This window comes from Oncorhynchus tshawytscha, unplaced genomic scaffold (genome assembly GCF_018296145.1).
Source record: "Oncorhynchus tshawytscha isolate Ot180627B unplaced genomic scaffold, Otsh_v2.0 Un_scaffold_1341_pilon_pilon, whole genome shotgun sequence".
In the NCBI taxonomy this organism is placed as follows: Eukaryota; Metazoa; Chordata; class Actinopteri; order Salmoniformes; family Salmonidae; genus Oncorhynchus; species Oncorhynchus tshawytscha.
This window is the reverse complement of record NW_024609828.1, coordinates 1,401,128-1,421,668: the sequence shown is the minus strand read 5'-3', so window position 1 is coordinate 1,421,668 and position 20,541 is coordinate 1,401,128. Positions and strand designations below refer to the sequence as shown.

The following is a 20,541-nucleotide window of genomic DNA, read 5'->3' as shown; positions in this document are numbered from 1 at the left end:
GAGACAGACGCAGAGAGAGAGAGACGCAGAACAGGCCAGAGTTGGTACAGTAGAATGTCTCTGATTGGACATCTGGGCCAGTGGAGGTAGCCAAGGTACCACACGTAGTAGCTGTGATAGGCTGACTGACGCTGTGGTGTCCATTGCCCCTCCTCCCCCCAGCTGCACGCGGCGGTGGCGGGCATGGAGCAAGAGAAGTTTGACCTGCAGAAGAAGCAAACAGAGAACATTCAGGTGCTGCTGGAGGACACCAACCAGAGGCTGGCCAAGATGGAGGCTGAGTATGGCGCCCAGACACAGGCTACCGTGAGTGGGGGAGATTGGGGAAGTTGGAGGAACACTGTTTTCACCATCAGTAACACTTACTGTATACACCCTCTGTCTCATGTTTGAACACACCCCCTCATAAAGTGTTTGCGGACAAGCAGAGCTGACATGAAGGGTGAGGTGTCCTATCTTACAGTTGAAGTTGAAAGTTTACATACACTTATGTTGGAGTCATTAAAACTCGTTTTTCAACCACTCCACATTTCTTGTTAACAAACTATAGTTTTGGCAAGTCGGTTAGGATATCTACTTTGTGCATGACACAGGTAATTTTTCCAACAATTGTTTGCAGACAGTTTATTTCACTTATAATTCACTATATCCCAATTCCAGTGGGTCAGAAGTTTACATACACTAAGTTGACTGTGCCTTTAAACAGCTTGGAAAATTCCAGAAAATTATGTCATGGCCTTTGAAGCTTTTGATAGGCTCATTGACATCATTTGAGTCAATTGGAGGTGTACCTGTGGATGTATTTCAAGGCCTACCTTCAAACTCAGGGAATATTTGCTTGACATCATGGGAAAATCAAAAAAAATTGTGGACATCCACAAGTCTGGTTCATCCTTGGGAGCAATTTCCAAACGCCTGAAGGTACCACGTTCATCTGTACAAACAATAGTATGCAAGTATAAAAAGCATGGGGGGGGGGGCAGACTACGGTTTGCAACTGCACATGGGGACAAAGATCGTACTTTTGGGAGAAATGTCCTCTGGTCTGATGAAAGAAAAATAGAACTGTTTGGCCATAATGACCATCGTTATGTTTGGAGGAAAAAGGGGGAGGCTTGTAAGCCAAAGAACACCATCCAAACAGTGAAGCATGTTGGTGGCAGCATCATGTTGTGGGGGTGCTTTGCTGCAGGAGGGACTGGTGCACTTCACATAATAGATGGCAACATGAGGAAGGAAAATTATGTGGATATATTGAAGCAACATCTCAAGACATCAGTCAGGAAGTTAAAGCTTGGTCGGAAATGGGACTTCCAAATGGACAATGACCCCAAGCATACTTCCAAAGTTGTGGTAAAATGGCTTAAGGACAACAAAGTCAAGGTATTGGAGTGGCCATCACAAAGCCCTGACCTCAATCCTATTGACAATTTGTGGGAAGAACTGAAAAAGCATGTACAGTGCCTTGCGAAAGTATTCGGCCCCCTTGAACTTTGCGACCTTTTGCCACATTTTAGGCTTCAAACATAAAGATATAAAACTGTATTTTTTTGTGAAGAATCAACAACAAGTGGGACACAATCATGAAGTGGAACGACATTTATTGGATATTTCAAACTTTTTTAACAAATCAAAAACTGAAAAATTGGGCGTGCAAAATTATTCAGCCCCCTTAAGTTAATACTTTGTAGCGCCACATTTTGCTGCGATTACAGCTGTAAGTCGCTTGGGGTATGTCTCTATCAGTTTTGCACATCGAGAGACTGAAATTTTTTCCCAATCCTCCTTGCAAAACAGCTCGAGCTCAGTGAGGTTGGATGGAGTGCATTTGTGAACAGCAGTTTTCAGTTCTTTCCACAGATTCTCGATTGGATTCAGGTCTGGACTTTGACTTGGCCATTCTAACACCTGGATATGTTTATTTTTGAACCATTCCATTGTAGATTTTGCTTTATGTTTTGGATCATTGTCTTGTTGGAAGACAAATCTCCGTCCCAGTCTCAGGTCTTTTGCAGACTCCATCAGGTTTTCTTCCAGAATGGTCCTGTATTTGGCTCCATCCATCTTCCCATCAATTTTGACCATCTTCCCTGTCCCTGCTGAAGAAAAGCAGGCCCAAACCATGATGCTGCCACCACCATGTTTGACAGTGGGGATGGTGTGTTCAGGGTGATGAGCTGTGTTGCTTTTACGCCAAACATAACGTTTTGCATTGTTGCCAAAAAGTTGGTTTCATCTGACCAGAGCACCTTCTTCCACATGTTTGGTGTGTCTCCCAGGTGGCTTGTGGCAAACTTTAAACAACACTTTTTATGGATATCTTTAAGAAATGGCTTTCTTCTTGCCACTCTTCCATAAAGGCCAGATTTGTGCAATATACGACTGATTGTTGTCCTATCGACAGAGTCTCCCACCTCAGCTGTAGATCTCTGCAGTTCATCCAGAGTGATCATGGGCCTCTTGGCTGCATCTCTGATCAGTCTTCTCCTTGTATGAGCTGAAAGTTTAGAGGGACAGCCAGGTCTTGGTAGATTTGCAGTGGTCTGATACTCCTTCCATTTCAATATTATCGCTTGCACAGTGCTCCTTGGGATGTTTAAAGCTTGGGAAATCGTTTTGTATCCAAATCCGGCTTTAAACTTCTTCACAACAGTATCTCGGACCTGCCTGGTGTGTTCCTTGTTCTTCATGATGCTCTCTGCGCTTTTAACGGACCTCTGAGACTATCACAGTGCAGGTGCATTTATACGGAGACTTGATTACACACAGGTGGATTGTATTTATCATCATTAGTCATTTAGGTCAACATTGGATCATTCAGAGATCCTCACTGAACTTCTGGAGAGAGTTTGCTGCACTGAAAGTAAAGGGGCTGAATAATTTTGCACGCCCAATTTTTCAGTTTTTGATTTGTTAAAAAAGTTTAAAATATCCAATAAATGTCGTTCCACTTCATGATTGTGTCCCACTTGTTGTTGATTCTTCACAAAAAAATACAGTTTTATATCTTTATGTTTGAAGCCTGAAATGTGGCAAAAGGTCGCAAAGTTCAAGGGGGCCGAATACTTTCGCAAGGCACTGTACGAGCAAGTCCTACAAACCAGACTCAGTTTCACCAGCTCTGTCAGGAAGAATTGGCCACAATTCACCCAATTTATTGTGGGAAGCTTGTGGAAGGCTACCTGAAACATTTGACCCAAGTTCAACAATTTAAAGGCAATGCTACCGAATACTAATTGAGTGTATGTAAACTTTTGACCCACTGGGAATGTGATGAAAGAAATAAAAGCTGAAACAAATAATTATCTTTTCTATTATTCTGACATTTTACATTCTTAAAATTAAGTGGTAATCCTATCTGGCCTATAACAGGGATTTTTTACTGAGATTTAATGTCAGGAATTGTGAAAAACTGAGTTTAAATGTATTTGGCTAAGGTGTATGTAAACTTCTGACTTCAACTTTACCTTCCACCTTGTAAAAGTCGATCTGCCTCTGCATCTGTGTCTTGGGACCGAATCCCATCTAACCTGAGAGAGAGAGAGAGAGAGTGTGTGTGTGTGTGTGTGTGTGTGTTAAGGACCTAAAGTGGAACAAAGTAGGGGTGGGGGATTAGGTATGGATGATCAGCAACAGGGGCCATTCAGACACGGTACAGTACTTCATGAATTTAGCTTCTGTTATGACATTCAGCAGCTTTCACAATTAATGTGTACATACACACACACACACACACACACACACACACACTTTCTCTCACTTTCGCTCTCACACACACATTCTCTATCTCCGTCTCTCACACACGCAGATATTTGCATTCAATAGCTTTCACGGGTAAAGTGTACTCCTACCCATACACACACACTTTCTCTCTTTCACTCTATATATCTATCTCACACACACACACACACATGTGCAGCGAGATAGTCTGTCAGCAGGATGGAATTTAAAAAGCATCAAAAGCGGGCCTGCGAGGCCGGGTAAGACCCCTCTTTAATAATTAAACACAGTCTATAGCCAGGTGAGGCCCGCAACATGAAAGGGCCCTCTTTCACTGGAAATTAGGTGCTCTACCCCTGTTAGTTTCGGCTGACCTCCACACAGAGGTACACATGCACGGACGTGCACTCACACTCTCATACACACACACACACACTCCTGTTCTCTTCATAAGAAATGTCAGCTGAGGTGAGGTAGCTCTGAACTCCCCCTCTCTATTTGATGTCTCAGTATCTAAGCCCTCTGAATTATTTTGTTTGTCTTTCATCATGCAACCGTGTGCAGTGTTTCTGGTGCTTGCCAAAAAACAAAAGGTAAAGTGAAGTTTATCAAAGCTATCTGACAGAGTGAGAGTTTCAACATATAACACACACATTTTCACGGAGGCTTCTTACCCAAAGAAAGGTGTTTTGACACCTGTAATTGTTTTAGAACTTGTCTGGTGTCTAGAACAGTTCAGGTAGAGCAGCTGCTAGTGTGTTTGTCAACATGAAGACAAGCTGAAATATGACTGAAATTTCTTTGTTTGTGCTTGTCTGTGTGAGTCAACGGAGACAAAGAGAACAGAGCATGTCCCTGACAGGCCACTACAGTATTCCTGTACCATAACAGCATCTCTAGCTGCATCACATCTTCTGCTGGTGTGTAATATGTGGGAATATGTTTAAGTCTTCTGCTGGTGTGTAATATGTGGGAATATGTTTAAGTCTTCTGCTGGTGTGTAATATGTGGGAATATGTTTAAGTCTTCTGCTGGTGTGTAATATGTGGGAATATGTTTAAGTCTTCTGCTGGTGTGTAATATGTGGGAATATGTTTAAGTCTTCTGCTGCTGTGTAATATGTGGGAATATGTTTAAGTGAGACCACCTCTTTAACTGGCGTTGGTAGGTCATCCATCACTGAATATTGAATCTGTTTCATTATGTTACGCAACTTGTCTTTGATAAATATTTTGGGCACCAAATGAACCAATTTTTATTTATTTAAAGAAGACCCATTTTATGCTAGTTAAATCTATGAAGGACTCAGGAGAGCAAAGCTAATATGTAACCTATCACTACACACTTGTCACTCTGTGTCTGTCTCTCTGAAGGAGCCAATTAGTGGAGTTCAGTGCCGGTAATGTAACGTGCTGCTAACACCTGGTGCTCAGGGGAGTGTGCCAAACATACACACACACAGCCTCTCCATCTCATCCCATGCCAGGGCGTTAAGTGTCAGCACACGTCCTGGCTCAGGCCTCCTTCGTTCCCCCTTCATTTTCTTAAGGCACTCTTGTTGGCCGCTTGCAGACAATTTACAAAGGACCCCTCTCACGGGGCCTGACGGCCCTGGCCGTCCCTCTCTGTCCCAAAATCACACAGAGCTCTCCTGTCTCAGTCAGCTCTCATCGGTTAGAGGACTGCACACTCTCCATCCAGCCACTTTGTCATCACATGTGTCAACCTGCGAATGCACTGCATTCCAAACTGTCACACAGAGAGTAGGTGTTTTTGGTTTCCCATTGGTTCTGGGAACGAAGCCATCAGTTTCCTGACCGATAAAATGGAAAGTTTTTAAATGTTCTGAGAATCGAAGTGAAAATGTAGCCTATTCTGGGAACGTACATTTTTTGTTGTAGTGAGGTTCTGATAACATTTTACTATGGTTTCCTGAAAGTTTTCCTGGGAGGTTTTATTAACGTTCTGACAATGGAAATTATAGGTTATTTTGAGGTTTTTGAATAACTTTCACTGAAAGTTTCAGTAAGACTTTTATTAACACTACTAACTTAGTTTGGGTTCACTTTTTTAACTCCAAGCACAGAAAGGATGCTTGAACATTTTCTTAGGCATTAGTCATGCAAATACATTTATTTTTTTATTGTGGCACGACATCAGTGAGATTCAAACCTATGATCTTCTGATCTCTATCTATAGAATTAGTCCACTGCGCCACCAGGAAAGAGAGCTAGCATGCCATGTTTTTTAAAAACTCTAACAAAGCTGTTCATTTTAGTATATTCAAACAGACCCCATTTCAAAGTCAACATTCAGGTCAACATTCACAAGGCCGCTGGGCCAGACGAATTACCAGGACGTGTACTCAGAGCATGCTGGCAAGTGTCTTCACTGACATTTTCAACCTGTCCCTGACCGAGTCTGTAATACCTACGTTTCAAGCAGACCACAATAGTCCCTGTGCCCAAGAACGCCAAGGTAACCTGCCTAAATGACTACTGCCCCGTAGCACTCACATCTGAAGCTGTAGTGTTCTGAAAGGCTGGTCATGGCTCACATCAACACCATTATTCCAGAAACCCTAGACCCACTCCAATTTGCATACCGCCCCAACAGATCCACAGAAGACGCAATCTCTATTGCATTCAACACTACCCTTTCCCAACTGGACAAAAGGAAACCCTACGTGAGAATACTGTTAGTTGACTACAGTTCAGGGTTCAACACCATAGTGCCCTCAAAGCTCATCACTAAGCTAAGGACCCTGTGACTAAACACCTTCCTCTACATCTGGATCCTGGACTTCCTGACGGGCCACCTCCAGGTGGTAAAGGTAGGCAACAACACATCTGCTATGCTGATCCTCAACATGGGGCCCCTCAGGGGTGCGTACTTAGTCCCCTCCTCTACTCCCTCTTCACCCACACAACTTCGTGGCCACGCACGACTCCAAAACCATCATTAAGTTTGCAGATGACCCAAGTGTGGTAGCCCTGATCACCAACAACGATGAGACAGCCTATATGGAGGAGGTCAGAGACTTTGCAACCACTCCCTCAATGTGATCAAGCCAAAGGATCTTATTGTGGACTACAGGAAAAGGAGGGTCGAGCACGCCCCCATTCACATCAATGGGGCTGTAGTGGAGCAGGTCAAGAGCTTCAAGTTCCTTGGTGTCCACATCGCCAACAAACCATCCATGGTCCAAACACACTAAGACAGTCGTGAAGAGGGCACGACCACGCCTATTCCCCCTCAGTAGACTGAAAAAATTTGCCATGGGTCCTCAGATCCTCAAATATATACAGCTACACCATCAAGAGCATGTTGACTGGTTGCATCACTGCCTGTTAGGTAACTGCTCGGCGTCCGACCTCAAGGCGCAGCTATCATGCACCATTCCAAAAACATTGTGGGATGGTTGTATGCAAAACAACCATAGGACCACCACACTCTCACCAAGCTCTAAGAAACAAATGGTTCTCAGAAGGTTATGTGCTAGCTGGGCAGTCACAATCAGCTGGGTCACAGTCATTAATCACCAAACAGAAGAAAACAGGGACTACATGGACATGTTTGTTTTCCTATGCAAAATGTTTTGCTATGATGTATCCTAATGACACGCCCCTGGACTTTGTTTGATCACCCTCGATTGAGTTTAGAATGAGGGTGTCTGTATGATTGGTAATCTGGAGCGGTTGTCTGGTTTATGAAGAATGGGATTAGAGGATTTGGTGGGATTACGTAGGCCAAGAGCAATGAGCTCAACTTCTGTGTGCCCTTTAAACTTGTATTGTGAGGAGGCAGAACTAGGCAGAGCAGGAGAAAGCGAAAGAAACAGCAGCTTGGGGAGAGAGAAAAATGCTTTTGGGAACAAGAGAGAAGATGTTTTCATAGGCAGGCGGAACAGTTGACTTTTTGAAGTCTATTTCTTTAACTTTCTCTTTGAGACTTTGCAGAGGGAACGAAGAGCCTACAGATTCATCAGATGTGTCTTTTAAAACAGTCCCACCTGATAGGATCTATCCCTGGTGCACTGAGGACTTTGATGTCTGCTTAGCTGAGAGTTGGAGAATCTGGTTGCTGAGAAACACAGTCGGTTCAGGCTGACTGTAGAATTGAGCATCAGTTGGGTAAACTGTGGTGTGGTGCTGGGATAGTGGGTTTGAGACCAGAGAAGGCTGGTGGGAGGAGCTTCAGGTGGACGGGCTCATTGTAATGACTAGAATGGAATCAATGGAACAAAGTCAAATGTGATTTCCATATGTTTGATACCGTTCCATGTATTCTATTCCAATCTTTACAATGAGCCCGTCCTCCTATGGCTCCTCTCACCAGCCTCTTCTGATACTGGTAAATGGGTTTGGATGATGAGCCACTCATGCTGTAGAACAGTAGGGTGAAATAGAGTTGTACTGGTCTGCTATCTTAATTTGATCACTGTTGTTGCAGAGAATTTTCCTACTCAGCAGGAAATGCAAATTGTAGTGTATTCAAGGTTTAAAAGGCTTCTAACGTTTCTGATTTCCACTTAAAAATGTCAGCCTTGATTTGCCCTAATGAAAAATGTTTCACAAAAATGTCCATTAATTATAATCCACAATTGCAGGATTATTTTCCTGCTGTGAGAAGCAGGGTCCTATTAAAATGGCGCATCTGTAACAGAATTGTTCATCTTGATGGTGGTCAGTGATGTTCATGCTGTCTCATGCTGATGGTCCTCTCCCACTGTATAGGATCAGACAGTGATGTTCATGCTGATGGTCCTCTCCCACTGTATAGGTGCGACAGTGATGTTCATGCTGATGGTCCTCTCCCACTGTATAGGACCAGACAGTGATGTTCATGCTGTCTCATGCTGATTGTCCTCTCCCACTGTATAGGAGCAGACAGTGATGTTCATGCTGATGGTCCTCTCCCACTGTATAGGACCAGACAGTGATGTTCATGCTGTCTCATGCTGATGGTCCTCTCCCACTGTATAGGAGCAGACAGTGATGTTCATGCTGTCTCATGCTGATGCGCCTCTCCCACTGTATAGGAGCAGATGGTGATGTTCATGCTGTCTCATGCTGATGGTCCTCTCCCACTGTATAGGAGGAGACAGTGATGTTCATGCTGATGGTCCTCTCCCACTGTATAGGAGCAGACAGTGATGTTCATGATGGTCCTGTATTAGGAGCAGACAGTGATGTTCATGCTTCCTGATGGTCCTCCACTGTATAGGAGCAGACAGTGATGTTCATGCTGATGGTCCTCTCCCACTGTATAGGAGCTGTCTGATGTTCATGCTGATGGTCCTCTCCCACTGTATAGGAGCAGACAGTGATGTTCATGCTGATGCTGATCCTCTCCCACTGTATAGGAGCAGACAGTGATGTTCATGCTGATTGTCCTCTCCCACTGTATAGGAGCAGACAGTGATGTTCAGTGATGTTCCCACTGTATAGGAGCAGACAGTGATGTTCATGCTGATTGTCCTCTCCCACTGTATAGGAGCAGACAGTGATGTTCATGCTGTCTCATGCTGATGGTCCTCTCCCACTGTATAGGAGCAGACAGTGATGTTCATGCTGTCTCATGCTGATTGTCCTCTCCCACTGTATAGGAGCAGACAGTGATGTTCATGCTGTCTCATGCTGATGGTCCTCTCCCACTGTATAGGAGCAGACAGTGATGTTCATGCTGATGGTCCTCTCCCACTGTATAGGAGCAGACAGTGATGTTCATGCTGTCTCATGCTGATGGTCCTCTCCCACTGTATAGGAGCAGACAGTGATGTTCATGCTGTCTCATGCTGATGGTCCTCTCCCACTGTATAGGAGCAGACAGTGATGTTCATGCTGTCTCATGCTGATGGTCCTCTCCCACTGTATAGGACCAGACAGTGCGGGAGCTGGAGCTGCGTGTGAAGCAGCTGTCAGTGGAGGTGGAGAACGGTAACGTGCTGAGGCAGAAGGTGACCCAGGAGAAGGGCCAGCTGGAGATCCACATCGCCACCATCAGCTCTGAACTTCAGGAGGCCAACCGACAGTGAGGAGGAGACCCCACACCACGGTCACCCACATCCACCCACTCACTGTTCTCTTCCCAAACCTTACATGAAAAGAAGGAAAAGTCTCACCCCAAAATACACAGACAGCCCCCAACTCATTTACCGACCCAATCCGACACAGAGTTCCCCAGTCTAATCCCCAGCTCCAGCCTCTGTTTGAGCCAAGCAGTAGGCCCTTACCATAGTGAGTGGTGCTGACTGTTTGTATGTCTGTACTGAGTATGTCTGTGTTGTGTTGTCCAGGAGGGTGTATGCAAAACAACAAACATAGGACCACCACACTCTCACCAAGCTCTAAGAACAAATGGTTGTCAGAACGTTGAGTATGTCTGTGTTGTGTTGTCCAGGAGGGTGTCTCTGCTGAGGGAGAAGGAGCAGCAGAGTGAGCAACATGAAGACACACTGCAGAAGCTCCAGACCAAACATGAGGCTGACATCAGCCACTTCCAACAGGAACACACACTCTCCGCTGCTAAGGTAGCCAACGGCATGTGCTAGTAGACTAGACTACTGTAGAACACTACTGCACTGCGACAGTATCATTGCGCAACATGGTACGCAGCAACATCTGGATGTGCGTGCAAAACAAGTTCCACATTCACATTCTGCTACCATTTCTGTCTAGCCATCTGCACATACAGTTTGATGCATACGTTCAATAAATCCAACGTATACATCACACAGAATGCACCGTGACGGCCTCTGCAATGCAGTGCTGCAAGGCAACACAGTGTTCCATTGGAAATGAATGTACTTCTGGTGTACCAAAATGGAATGCCGCTGTCGGTGTGATCGAGGCGTAAGGTACCCAACCAAATTAGTATTGAAAAACTAGATGCTACACCACTGCATTACCTGATGCTACACCACTGCATTACCTGATGCTACACCACTGCATTACCTGATGCTACACCGCTGCATTACCTGATGCTACACCACTGCATTACCTGATGCTACACCACTGCAATGCAGTGCCTGATGCTATTACCTGACTACACTGCATTACCTGATGCTACACTGCTGCATTACCTGATGCTACACCACTGATGCTATTGCAAAACCTGATGCTATGCTGCATTACCTGATGCTACACCACTGCATTACCTGATGCTACACCACTGCATTATCTGATGCTACACCACTGCATTACCTGATGCTACACCACTGCATTACCTGATGCTACACCGCTGCATTACCTGATGCTACCCACTGCATTACCTGATGCTACACCGCTGCATTACCTGATGCTACACCGCTGCATTATCTGATGCTACACCACTGCATTATCTGATGCTACACCACTGCATTATCTGATGCTACACCACTGCATTACCTGATCCTACACCACTGAAAGAACTATTAGCTGGGCACACGCTATTCAATTCAAGGGGCTGTATTGGCATGGTACATATGTTAACATTGCCAATGCAAGTGAAGTAGATAATATACAAAAGTGAAATAAACAATAAAAATGAACAGTTCCACACTCTCTCAAAGATGTTGTAGAATGGTTAGATATATCTTCATGCTATACTGTGTATGACTTATGTTCAACTGAAGCCTTGACAGCATTTATATCCCCCTGCTGCTGAGTCATATGGTTGTTAGATAAGACTCCTGTTGTTATCGTCGCTCACTTTCTCTCTCTCTATTTGACCTTTTAGTCATTTAGCAGACACTCTTATCCAGAGCGACAGGAGCAATTAGGGTTAAGTGCATTGCTCAAGGGCATATCGACAGATATTTCACCTGTAGGCTCAGGGATTCGACCCAGCAACCTTTCGGTTAATGGCCCAACGCTCTTAACTTTACCACCTGCCTCTCTCTTTCTCTCCCTCTCTCCATCTCTCCCTCTCTCTCAGGCCTCTGATTTGATTGAGGACATGGAACAGACAGTTGCTCAGCTCAGACAGCAGCTACAGGACAGTGAGCACAGGAGACTGAAACAACTCAGGGTAAACTGTGTGTGTGTGTGCGTGTGCGTGCGTGAGCGAGAGCGAGAGAACTGCTTCATTCCACAACTGGAAGAAGTAGAAAAGATGTGTCTATACAGATGTGTGTCCAGAGACCCATAACCCTCAAGATCCTCTGCTGGATAGATTTTCAAGCAGATGGGTGTTTTGTTTGAATGTGAATAATGGGAAAAACACATCTCACATAAAAAATAACTTGTTGTGGTTCTTTGTAGTTCTGTATGAATGTTTCAGACTTCCTGACTTGTGTTTTCCAGGACACAGACAATAAACTTCAACAAGAGAAAGCAGATCTGCAGCACCACTGTGAGAAAAAGGTACAATCTCTATCAATAGTTACCCGCGCATCAAATCAATGTAGTTACCCTCATGTCAAATCAATAATCAATATTTGTGTCAATACAATACTCTCATATCAAATTGAGATTATATGGCTGACCTCTTATTTAGTGTATAGGCTCAAAATAAACAAAGGAAGACTGTCTCACTTTGTCTTAATGAGGAGCGTCCTTTCCTCTGAGTCTTACTCTACATAACTATGTAAGCCTACCGTGACTAAAGTCAACTCTGTGAAACCTAAAGCCTGATCATAATTACATTCTACCTGCCTTTCCAGACTGACTGTGGTTCAATGGGAGAGATAAAAGCCTGGGACCCACATGGTCCTGGCTAGATCCCCTTCTACCCTTCCCTTTGATATGTTATGTCCTGCCTGTAAACTCAAAGCTGTGATTAACAGGTCAGACTACTGCTGGTCACAGGGCTCAGTGGCTGTGGGGAGGAAGGGTGGAGTGGAAAGGTGAGGGGCATTCGGAGGAGTGAGGGTTTGACATTTAGGGGAGTTGGGGGTTCAAATCAAATGAAATGCATATTTAGCAGATGTTTTTGCGGGTGTAAGGGGGAGAGCTGGGGTGTGGCATGAAGTTGCCCAATTTAAGGCCATAGGGGATGGGAGATGAAGTCTTGTCCGTCCGAAGAGCCATGCTCAGTCGCCCCAGCTAAATCCAGCAAGGACCTTAATTGCTGCCAGACAGCAATGGCAGCGACCCCTTTCTCTTTCAAGCCTCCCTTCAAAGCCAATGTGTTGTCATAAAAAATCCCCCATCTAATGAGTTGGTCTGGCCAGGCCAGAGTCAGGTGGGTGAAGATCAGGTTTAAGATGCAGGTCCACACACCTGGTTCATCTTCAAAGTAAAGCCTGCATGTTGAAGGGCATAGCAGTCAGTCATAAAGAGGGGTTGGGGGGGTAACAGGGCTGTGTGTTTCAGGTCAGGCACCTCTGCATTGGGGGACTGATACACCTGGAAGCTAGCTAGCTACCAGGTCTGGGTCTCTGTTAGCAGGGTCAATGCCATTTCACCTTCTGTTGTTTAATCTTTATGTGACTGAAGTAAGTTGTTAGTTGAAAAAATTGTTTTGAGTGCACAGCCTTTCTCCAGCTCCCAGTAAACTTGATGAAAGAATCTGTCTGTCTGTACATTCTTAAACGCCTATCAGGAGATGGGCCCAGATGGCAGCTTGATGATGGGTGGAGATAAGAGGTCAGGGAGAGGCAACCCCAGGGCCCAGGTGGATACGGTCATGGAAAGGGGTGCTTGCTGAGAGATGGACCTGCTGTCATAGTGTCTGTCTCGGTTTCTACCCCTCACCCTCTCTCTCTGTCTCTCTCTCACTCACACTCACACTCACACAATCACACAGGTGCGTGCCCTACACAACGAGGCGGAGAAAGAGAGGGAAGAGACCAAGAAGAAGATCTCCAAACTTGAAGAGTCACTGAAGTGAGTAGCAAAACACTGTAAATCAAATGTCTGTTTTCTTCTTTCATTTCATCACTACTTGGGGACTTGCCATTCAGTTTGGTTCAGAACACATCAGAAACATGGGATTTGTTCACACACATCACCAACCCACAAACCCACAATTCCAGCTTATGAAAAATGTCTCACAGCGAGCCAACACAGGCTTCCATCCATGCAATTATACAATGATACAATCCCCCCAAAGTCACTGATTTAGAAAAATGCTTAAGCACTCAGACATTGGTAAGTGCTAGTTACAGGGCCTGGGATACAGCTATAATTTGCAGAGCTCACCCTTGTGCAGTAATTGAAAACTGCAGTGGATATTTGAAGCTATATCAAATGTTGTCACTTTTAGTCTCTCCATATGTGCCTGTCTGACACATGCTGAAACATCCATCCACCTCCATAGAGAGTTCTCATATCTGTGCTGTGTAGCGTCCCCAGTTGTGGAGCAGTGCCGAATTCCGTGTTGTTGTACACCTCTCCTGTCTCAGATCTACAATGGCCGTGTCCGAATACCCATACTAGCGTATTAAACTGCATACTATTTAGCACTCACCGTTTAGTAAATAGTATTTTTCCAAATTCAAGCAGCCTGATAATAGATAATTTATCTAAACTCTGAATAGAGTAGGAATGGAGTTATAGGCCTACTCAGGCTGGTTATAGGCAGACTATCACATTTGACCTGCACTGGGTGTACAAAACATTAAGAACACCTTCCTAATATTCAGTTGCACCCCTCTCTTTTGCCCTCAGAACAGCCTCAATTCATTGGGGCATGGACACTACAAGGTGTTGAAAGTGTTTCACAGGTGTTCTTAATGTTTTGTATACTGTGTATAATGTAGTAGATCCATATAGCCCATCTATCCTATTTACAAAGAACTGAAACTGATAAATTGGGAACAACTGGACAGCAACATAATGATCATTGGGAACGAGATCAGAACGACTGCTAAGGCTTGATCCATAAATTCAATAGGTAGCCTACAAAAGCATACTTGATTTTCAAAAATTCACAATTTCCGCAATGTTGCATACTATTATACAAAAATGTGGATACAGCCAGTGTGTCCTCCAGATGTGTAGTTAGCAGGGGTTAATGGCTGAACCCGGGGATCACTGAGGCCGCACTGGAAGACATGGAAGTGGTTAGGACTAGAAAGAGGCCTGCCAGAGAGAGAGAAGAGCGCCTTGGCATACCTGGCCACTCTATTTAATGTCAATTAGGCTTTTTTTCCATTTTCTCTCATTCTCTTGTCCCTCTCTTTCTCTCATTCTTGTTCTCTTACTCCCTCCCTCTCCATCCCTCCCTCCCTCTCTCTCTTTGTCTGGAATTAGTAAGAACCGCAGCAGCCTCGTTTGACATGTTATACAGTCTGACATGTCACCCAACCTGTGATCCTTCCCACCTCTGATGTCATTGGTTTTGTTTGTTTACTTGTCTGTTGGCCGTAGCCTGTGAGATTCCACACCGCTACTTTTCTATCCTCACTTCCTACTGCATCGTTTGTAGTCATCACGTCGTATGCCCATATTTGGCAAGTCTGTTAACGAGCAGGTGACCTCATCTGTGACAAGGGGCTGTGGGAGGAGCCAGGGCTTTGGCTACGTCCCAATACTCTAACATGGCCTCATTTCCTGAATAATTTTACTTGAGACCATTGGTCATTGATGTAAAATCTTTGAATGGTCATAAATATTATAATGTCTAACCAAATATGGGCTTTTCCTTTACTTCCCTCTGCTACATTATTCCAGCTACAATCTCATCTCATCCCCATGCACCCCTCCCATCTCACCCCCCCTGCACCTCTCCCTCCATCCCGCCCTTCCTCTTTCCATTCCTCGTACATTTCTCCCTCTCTCCATCCCTCCCACCAGATGTTTGGCTGACTGAGCTCCTCCTATCAGGCATTCCCTCCTTTCCTCGGTCTGCTATCGTTCCATTACAGTAGAGTACAGTGAGAGCTGACAGGCTAGGCAGGGCCAGGTCTAATCCAGGGCCTCCTAATGCTGCATGCATTCCTCACACTAATTAATACCATACATTACCTCATTACTGGCTCATATACAGATTACACTTCCTCTAATGAAAGTAGAATGTGTTCTGCACAATTAAAAGCTCACACAATCTAAGCTCACTCAATCCTAACGGCCCGGAACGCAGCCCCAGTCCCAGTTCTAGCCCCAGCCTCAGCTCCTGCCCCAGACCAAGTCTCAGCCCTAACCTCAGCACCCCAGTCTCCTAATGGCCCCGGAACACAGCCCTGCCCCAGACCAAGTCTCAGCCTTAACCTCAGCACCCCAGTCTCCTAATGGCCCCGAACACAGCCCTGCCCAAGACCAAGTCTCAGCCTTAACCTCAGCCCCCAGTCTCCTAATGGCCCCGAACACAGCCCTGCCCCAGACCAAGTCTCAGCCTTAACCTCAGCCCCCCAGTCTCCTAATGGCCCCGAACACAGCCCTGCCCCAGACCAAGTCTCAGCCTTAACCTCAGCCCCCAGTCTCCTAATGGCCCCGGAACACAGCCCTGCCCCAGACCAAGTCTCAGCCTTAACCTCAGCCCCCCAGTCTCCTAATGGCCCCGGAACGCAGCCCTGCCCCAGTATAGTCTCAGCCCTAACCTCTGCCCCAGTCTCCTAATGGCCCCGGAACGCAGCCCTGCCCCAGTATAGTCTCAGCCCTAACCTCTGCCCCAGTCTCCTAATGGCCCCGGAACGCAGCCCTGCCCCAGTATAGTCTCAGCCCTAACCTCTGCCCCAGTCTCCTAATGGCCCCGGAACACAGCCCTGCCCCAGTATAGTCTCAGCCCTAACCTCTGCCCCAGTCTCCTAATGGCCCCGGAACACAGCCCTGCCCCAGATCCAGTCAAGCCTGTTTACCGTACTCTACTCTCGACTAGGGCTGTGGCCGTCATGACATTTCTTCAGCCGGTGATTGTCAAGCAAATAACTGCCGGCCTCCCGGTAATTGACCGTTAATTAACATAAACACATTTAGCATCTTCTGACTTCCACACATAGCCTACAAGCCACTGATGCAGATCTTTGGAACATCTACATTTAAAAAAGTATAATATATCCATGTAATATAGCCTACACCTTCACAATAAAGCCATTAAATATTTTAGACACGTCTAAAGAAGCATGATATGAATGAAATGTAGTCTAGTTCAGAAGAACACAATAGCATACTCATAGCATACTCTATCATGTTAAGCCCTGTTCTGACTATGCGATATGGCTGTGGGCTACACTAGTTCATTTAGCAGACAAGATTTGCTTAGAATTCCTTGGAATTATTCTATATTATTTTATAGTATGAAGAATACAATTGAACATAGGATATTTTATCCAAATGATTCGAGAGAGTGCGCACATGCAGCTATTTTGTGTTAAGCGGTTAACAAAGAAACTGGTACTCCTATATGCTTCATTTAGAGTTATTTATATAACTTTAGTTGTGATACACGTTGGGCTATATGTTTTGATTTTTAATACATTCTAAGGCTACGTGATGTGACTCTAATGATGATTTGAAAAAATCGCATGAAAGACTTGAGCTCTGCTTAGTTTTTTTGCGCAGTCTGTACACACTTCATCAGTCTCTCATTCACAGTTTGAGTACTTGAATTTCCTGGAGCATCCCCTTTGTGTCCCCCCTAAAACAAAATCCATGCCTTTTGCGGCCCTTAGGCTGAATATAGTAATTAGAATTCCCTTCTCCCGGCTGCGTGCTCCAAAGCACCTCTCACTCACATGGCTCTCTCAGATAGCTCAATTCTTATTAGCCAATGCTCGTCACGTGATTGGGTCTTTCTCACAGACGTGCTTAATTTTTAATTTTAAGAAGTTATTTGGCCACTTTAGTTGTGACACAAACCTCATCAAAACTTATAGACCTATGGGCTAGGCTACATGAGGTATGCGACTATGATTTGAAAAAGGTCGCAAAAAAAGCATGCGCTGTTCCTTGCCTTAAGTTGGGCATCATTCACAAGTGATAATATATCATTCATATACTAAATAATATATGTATGCAATTTCTTTTGATTTAGAATGAACCATTGTCATGTACCTGTCTCGAAACAGGGGCAGCGGAAAAAATACATGTCTTCTATGCACTTAAATAGCGAATGGAGGACCCTTTTCAAGTGGTTCATTTTCCTGCCAGCTAGGTAGGCTATACTTCTGTATAGTAGGCCTAGCCTCTAGAAAGCTGATGAGATCCTCCTCTTTTTAATAGAGGCCATCACTCTGTTTTCTCACGCAATTGCATAGCCTATAGAAATGTTTACGCAACATGAGCTCATTGTCTGTCATGAAGTATTTGATTAGATTTTCGATTACATTTGCATTGATGTCAGAGTGGGACAATAGCTTAATTACCGTGACTAAATGGAATTTGACTGCCGTCATGACTCGTGACCGCCGGTGTGGAAGTAATACAGTCACCGTAACAGTCCTACTGTCACATGCTTGGTAAACAACAGTTGTAGACTTAACAGTGAAATGCTTACTTACGGGCCCTTCCCAACAATGCAGAGAGAAAGAAAATAGAGAAATAATAGAAAATAAAAGTAATAATAAAAATACGAGTAATGATAACATGGCTAAATACATGGGGTACCAGTACAGAGTCAATGTGCAGCGCATGAGGTAATTGAGGTAGATATTTATTTATTTATTTAACTAGGCAAGTCAGTTTAGAACAAATTCTTATTTACAATGACAGCCTACCCCGGCCAAACCTGGACGACACTGGGCCAATTGTGCGCTGCTCTATGGGACTTCCAATCACGGCCGGATGTGAAACAGTAATCTTGAAAATGTGGGGAATGTGTGTTTCTATGATTTTAATGTGAGTTCCATGCCTGACATGTGAGTTTGATGTGGTTATTAGGCAGGAAATGCATTGAGGCTATTGTCAGGTAAAAACCCATTGATTTCTCAGTCCTTTCCATTCCACTGAGATCTGAATCGACACATTTTTCATATCGCTCAGTTCCAAGGACAAATATTCCCTGTGAAGACTAGACGGTGATAAAGGCGCATTTTAATGCAGATTCGCTTGACAGAACGAATACATTCTCCTATCATCTGTCACTGGTGTCCCAGAGACGTGAGCGGATCCGAGAGAGGACGCATTTGATGAGGCAGCAGACGTAAATCTGGACGCATAAATTATCACTCTGCTCGGTGACAAGCGGGCCGGTCTCTCGTTAGTGTTAAACAGTTAGAAATAGTGACTGTCGCGTCAGAACTCTGAGCTAATTAATTAAGAACTCAGTCTGGTAAGGGTGAGAAGGAACGCCCTGCACACACACAGATGCATTCGCACGCACGTACGCACTGGAAAGATTTAGCAGTGGCCCTCAGATCCTCAAAGTTACACAGCTGCACCATTGAGAGCAGCTGTACGGCCAAGTACATTAGTGGGGCCAAGCCCCCTGCTATCCAGGACCTCTATACCAGGTGGTGTCAGAGAAAGGCCCAAAAAAATGTCAGACTCCAGCCACCCACGTCACAGACTGTTCTCTTTGCTACCGAACGGAAAACGGTACCAATGCACCAAGTCTGGAACCAACAGGACCCTGAACAGCTTCTACCCCCAAGCCATTAGACTGCTAAAGAGTTAGTGTGGGTAGCTATTTGGTTAATTATTTAACTATCTGCAGTGACCTGTTTTACACTAGCTTTTTTGACTCATCACGTACGCTGCTGCTACTGTTTATTATCTCTCCTGTTGCCTAGTCACTTTAGTCCTAGCATCTCAGTGCTAGAGGCGTCTCAACCCTGGTTCGATTCCAGGTTGTATCCCAACCAGCCGTGATTGGGAGTCCCATAGGGCGGCGCACAATTGGCCCAGCGTCGTCCAGGTTAGAGTTTGGCCGGGGTAGACCGTCATTGTAAATAATAATTTGTTCTAAACTGACTTGCCTAGTTAAATAAAGGTTAAATAAAATAAATATGTACCTCGATTACCTCGTGCCCTGCACATTGACTTTGTACTGGTACCCCATGTATTTAGCCATGTTATCATTACTCATTGTATATTTAGTATTACTTTTATTTTCTATTATTTCTCTATTTTCTTTCTCTCTGCATTGTTGTGAAGGTCCCGTAAGTAAGCATTTCACTGTTAAGTCTATACCTGTTGTTTACCAAACATGTGATGAATAACATTTGATTATATTAGAAAATGTAATTTGACACACACACACACACATATATACACACACACACACACACACACACACACACACACACACACAATGAGAGTCTGATGTGATGTCTGCTACCTACTTGCTGCCGTGGCAACAGTGAAGGCCTTCAAAGATCATCCAGGAGAACTTCAAAGCCACATCAGGACTGCACGCAGGTGTGTGTGTGTTTATGTGTGTTCAGTGGCTGATAGAGGAGATGGGAGGATGAGAGATGAAATTAAACAAGTTTAAACCTCTCGACATGCCCAACAGGCGCTTGGGTTTATACCTTAGACAGGCTGGCATCTTTGTAGATTGTGTGCACTGTGCAAACATGGATATGTGTGTGTTTGGGTCCTTTTTTATCACACCATGTTTCATTGTGGATCCGACTAAAGTATTCCGACGTGTGTCTCTGTGTTTGTGCTTCCGTTAGTGTTTCTGCATAAACACTTTACTTTCTGCGTAAACGCGGGACAGCGGCAGCAGGTATTTTGTTTGTTTGGGATCAGGAGAGTTGTTTGTAAAAGGAAGGTGTGATCTACACTCCTCTGAACCCTCCCAAAATAAAGAAGACAAGGAAAACCTCTATCCCGCCATGCAAATGAGCATAGCTGCATCAGTTAGATTTCTGCGTCGCTATAGCAACAACATAAAGAACTACAAAGCAGAGAAGAAAACCTGTTTTCTATCTCTTCTTTCATCCCAGTGCCGTTCAGATCATTAGCATAGAGATGGAGGGATGTGCTGCGGACAGAGAAATGGGAGAGGAGGAGA

At 44.7% G+C, this 20,541-nt stretch overlaps 1 protein-coding gene across 1 annotated transcript in view; it reads left to right on the top strand.

Moving 5' to 3' along the window:
* LOC112242699 (centrosomal protein of 112 kDa) overlaps positions 1 to 20,541 on the top strand; it is a 156,606-nt gene that overhangs the window by 9,860 nt on the left and 126,205 nt on the right. The window contains 6 exon segments of the mRNA XM_042319193.1: positions 163 to 306; positions 9,599 to 9,753; positions 10,123 to 10,252; positions 11,638 to 11,730; positions 12,006 to 12,065; positions 13,450 to 13,529. Coding sequence (XP_042175127.1) covers positions 163 to 306; positions 9,599 to 9,753; positions 10,123 to 10,252; positions 11,638 to 11,730; positions 12,006 to 12,065; positions 13,450 to 13,529 — 662 coding nt within the window.